This window comes from Buceros rhinoceros, unplaced genomic scaffold, assembly GCF_000710305.1.
Source record: "Buceros rhinoceros silvestris isolate BGI_N320 unplaced genomic scaffold, ASM71030v1 scaffold11950, whole genome shotgun sequence".
In the NCBI taxonomy this organism is placed as follows: domain Eukaryota; kingdom Metazoa; phylum Chordata; class Aves; order Bucerotiformes; family Bucerotidae; genus Buceros; species Buceros rhinoceros.
The window spans coordinates 16667-20802 of record NW_010387941.1 but is presented as its reverse complement, the minus strand read 5'-3'; the positions used below and the strand labels follow the sequence as shown (position 1 = coordinate 20802).

Genomic DNA, 4136 nt, shown 5'->3' with positions numbered 1-4136 from the left:
CCCCCCCCGCCCAAAAAAGAAAAAAGAACCCAGCCAAAGAAAACAAACTCCACAAGCCCGTGGATGTTCCATGTGTATGCGGAGAGGCAGTAACAGCGTGAAGATGATGTTCTGCTCCAAGACACAAAAGCATTTACTTACCAAGGTCTGCAAGGTTGTATAAGGCCAGTAGATCAACGTGGACAAGTGGTTCGCTCTCTGCGTAATCGGTTAATATCCGGACTAGGGATGTGATTACTCCTACCCTCACCAGCTCTTCCTGAAGGTCCCCTGGGCACAGTAAGCATAGAAATTAGAGGTGATTAAAATAGGGACCAGTTAAAGTGGTTAAAGAGGTCCGACTGGGATGCTTTGCAGCAAGGGAGTCTGATTCTTTCTTGCACCGTTAGAATTTGTACAGCTTTTGTGCTGTGGATTCAGGCTAGTGCAGATGTGTAGGAAACACGGGTTCAGGATGGAGTTTTGCTAAACCCCCGACCCTGCTTTGGCTTGAGGAATTCAGCCTCTGTAAAAATAGATAAGGGCAATTGCATGAGCAGTCTGACAAAGATGGGTCACCTTGCAGTCAAGAATCCAGAGGTCAGGAGGTCCCTGGGCCACATTCAGCCTGGTGCCTGTGAGCTTCCTGAAGTGTCTGTGTAGGTGGAGGCTGAAGTGCATGGAGCACTCAGTTCTCATAAAATTAAGATGCCGTACAAAACGATGCCTTACAGCCAGGGAAAACAGGCTTTTCGCAAGTCGGTACTTACGGTTACCGTAACAGATGCGGCCAATAGCCCTCCCGGCATGGAGCAGCAGTTCTTGGTCTGTGCTCTCCAGCAAAGGTACCAAAGCTGGAACCAAATCTGCTTCAATACATGGTGTCTTCATTTCCTCTGTGTGGGAAAAGGAGGAGGGACTTGTGGGGTTTTGCCACGTGGAAATACAACAATTGCAATTGCAAGGCCAGTAGCTGATGGCCAGGAAGCAGAACTGGGGTGGCACCCCCAGCTGATGGGCTGCGGTGTGCCGTGCCGTAGCACTTCAGTATGGCATACCATCCTTGGCCATCTCTGCCAGCACCTGGGCCGCTCTCGCTGCGCATCGCGGGTGGTCGGTCAGGACTTTTGCCAGAGTTGGGAAGATGCCACTCTCTCTGAGCAGGGTGAAGGATCTCTGCTCTGCAATGACAAGAGGGTAAGCAATACCTGCAGGGGGGTTGTGGCTGCCCTGTTTACCTGGCCCTTTGTTTCCTGGTGTTCGGAGTTGATACCCGTGAGATCCAAGGTTCCGAGGTAACAAGGTGGGTACTTAAAGGCTGTCTCAAGTCTAAATATCCTGAATGGCAGCAAGTGCAGCTCCAGCTGATGATCTTGCTGCACGCTGCATTGAAGCCCAGGTGGCAGAGCAGAGAGGAAAGCAGTTTCATCTTCCCTGACTATAAAAGGAGGCTTGTGTAAGGCATGGGAAGTCAGGGATTAAGATTCTATTCCTGAGGTACAGCCTAGCAATTAATTTTGCAGGTAGGCACATCTTTCATTAGACTAGCAATTAGAAAAGTCAGTTCCCTTAGCCTTTCTTCATCAACAGTATGGCTAATTGTCCTGTGAGGTAGTAAATCACCATCTGACAGGAGAGTCAAATAAATGCAGGTGGATGGTGTTTGGGGAGAATGTGCAGAGACATCAAAAACTTTCTTGCAGGGAGACCAGGAACTGCTTTTTAAGTTCCCGACCTTGTAGGGTCCCCTAGTTTAATCTTAGGAGTTTGTAGTAAATAGAACAGGAAATCTAGTATTTATGAGGTGTTTTAGTGACCAGTAGCTCTATCTGGTCCTAAGTAGTTTGTCAGTTTACAGAGAGAAAGGCAAACAGCAGAAAGGGCTGAGGACAGGGACAGTTCCAGCAGCCACCACTTGTTGTGATACAGATGATCCCAACAGACTAAACCCTCCAGTGAACGCTTTTGGGTTGTGCAGACAGTTAAACAGTGATCCGCAGTGATACTTAGCTATCTTCAGTGAGAGCCAGGAGAATCCCGTTCAGACTTTCAAGGATTTTATCTTCAGCTTCTGTGCCATCTCCACAGAGCCTGAGGTGCTGCAGGTGCTGACTCAGGATTTCTAAAGAGAGTGGGATAGAAAACCTTGGTGAGTCAGTGTGGGCAATACCGGAGTTCTTCCTGGTAGTTCTTTCCAGTGACAGTGGCTGATCATCTCCTGGAAGGTCCAGATCTACATATACTCGTTAAGTAACTCGTTTAATCCAAGAATGTGAGTGCCCAGCCTTGGTCTGCTTCTCTGACGGCACATACCTCTTGAGCTGACCTAAGCATGCAGAGAGGAATTAATTCTATTTGGAAAAAGAAATTAACTTGTAGCTGTGGCAGAGCTGGAGGGGGAGAGAGGAGTAATGAGAGAACCCGAATCCAGGCTGTCCTTTCTAGATACCTCTTCACCATGCAGAGAGCACTCGCAGTTCAGCTGAATATTTGGGCATTACATGATCTGCTGAATGTTCTGGTATCTGCTCTGGCAGGAGCCGGTAGCAGGCGCTGAGAACACCAGAATGAAACAGATATGGCAACACACTTTATCCCTTAGTTTCTGGCATCTTTGGCCTTGAGAAATAGTCCTAGTATTTACCTCGGTGTAGTTAATGCAGCTTGATGGGCTGTTATTCCAGAGGTTTGTTTAATTACCCATTTAACATAGTTCATGCTTTTATCCCCACAGCACACTGTGATATCAAGTTCCCCAGTTTCACTGTTGTAAGAGGAAGATACTTCCCTTCATTTTAAAATATCTTCCCAAAAGCTCAAAGCGAACAGCCTTGGAATCTCCATAGTAAGAGGAAGGCATGATCCTTCACTGTTTGCCCTTCCCATGCTTGTCATGGTTAGAGGGATTGTTGTTGCATCCCTCCCCTGTCATTCTTCTGCCCATTCATTTAATGTTCCCTCTCCAGAAGCTTTGGTAACTTATCTCAATCTTTTCCCAGTTCACTTTTTTTTTTTTTCAGTGAAGAGCTAGTATTCAAAAATGTTTTCAGGATACAGGTAGACTAGGTGTCAGACAGAATGTAAAGTGTTTTGTTTTCCACTCCTAATCCTTTCTCTGTTTGAGAACGTGCTTTGTGCAGCCGTTCAAAACATGTTTTGCACATGACTTGATCTCTTCTGGGCAGAGGGAGTTAGTTCAGACCCCACCCTTACCCACAACTGGGCCATCTCTTTCCTGGGTACGTTGTTCTGCATTTGCAGACCCTGACCTCCGTGTTCCCTTTATCCCAGGCTGTACAGGCTGGTAAGATTTTTTCTGCAGTCAGTTTGAATTGAGTTCTCCAAATAATCTGAAGACTTTGCCAGGTGTTCTGCTGTTTCTAGGTTGGTTTTGAGTATCTGGAATGGCACAGGGTCTGGCAAAGGTACCCTCTAATAGCTGTGGCTCTCTGCTGTGAAAGCAGTCGTTTTTCTGCCCTTCAGGCTCCACCAGATAACCTCCTCAGCTTAGACGATAACCCTTATTGGGAGGTTTGTAGGAATCGAAGTGCATTAACAGGATCTCCTCTATTTGCCTTCTTGCCCGCTCCTTCAAAAAGTCAAGAGAGAGGTTGAGCAGTTCTCGCCTCTTCAGAACTCATGTCGACTCTCCTCTTTATCGTAGCTGTGTTTGTTTGGTAATTCTGTGCTGTCCTTTAATCCTGCTGTTTTCCTGCACTGAGGTCGGATTGCTGTAACTCCCCGCAGCCCTTGCAGCTGTGTCTGTGAACTCGGGCCGCTCTTACCGCTTTCCACCCGGCTAATCCCGTCGTCGATGTAAATGGCATTCTGCATGTCACAGTTAATGACTCGACGATTTGTTCTCCAGTGCCTTATAAACTCTGGGGAATAACATCCAGTCCTGACAACTGGGTACCATTTACTTTATTGATGGGTTCTAAATCTTCTGCCCTTTCAGTCTGGAAGTTCCTCGAGCTGCTTCCTGCAAACTGAGATGACCTGAAGCGGTTGAAAGTAATGTAAGAAATAATGCTGGGAGACTGATGGCTGAAGTAGTTAACTGGCAGCAGAATATGATGTAAGTTGGTACCCAGACTAGTAAAGCAGCATTTCTCCTTCACGAACTATTTCGTTGAAAAAGACAAGTCACAATCTTG

General features: G+C 46.9%; 1 protein-coding gene across 1 annotated transcript in view; it reads right to left on the bottom strand.

Moving 5' to 3' along the window:
* LOC104497336 (rap1 GTPase-GDP dissociation stimulator 1-like) overlaps positions 1-3813 on the bottom strand; it is a 20005-nt gene extending 16192 nt beyond the window's left edge. The window contains 5 exon segments of the mRNA XM_010140611.1: positions 142-270; positions 750-875; positions 1038-1160; positions 1991-2101; positions 3765-3813. Of these exon segments, the coding sequence (XP_010138913.1) occupies positions 142-270; positions 750-875; positions 1038-1160; positions 1991-2101; positions 3765-3813 (538 nt within the window).
* Between the last annotated feature and the right edge of the window lie 323 nt (positions 3814-4136).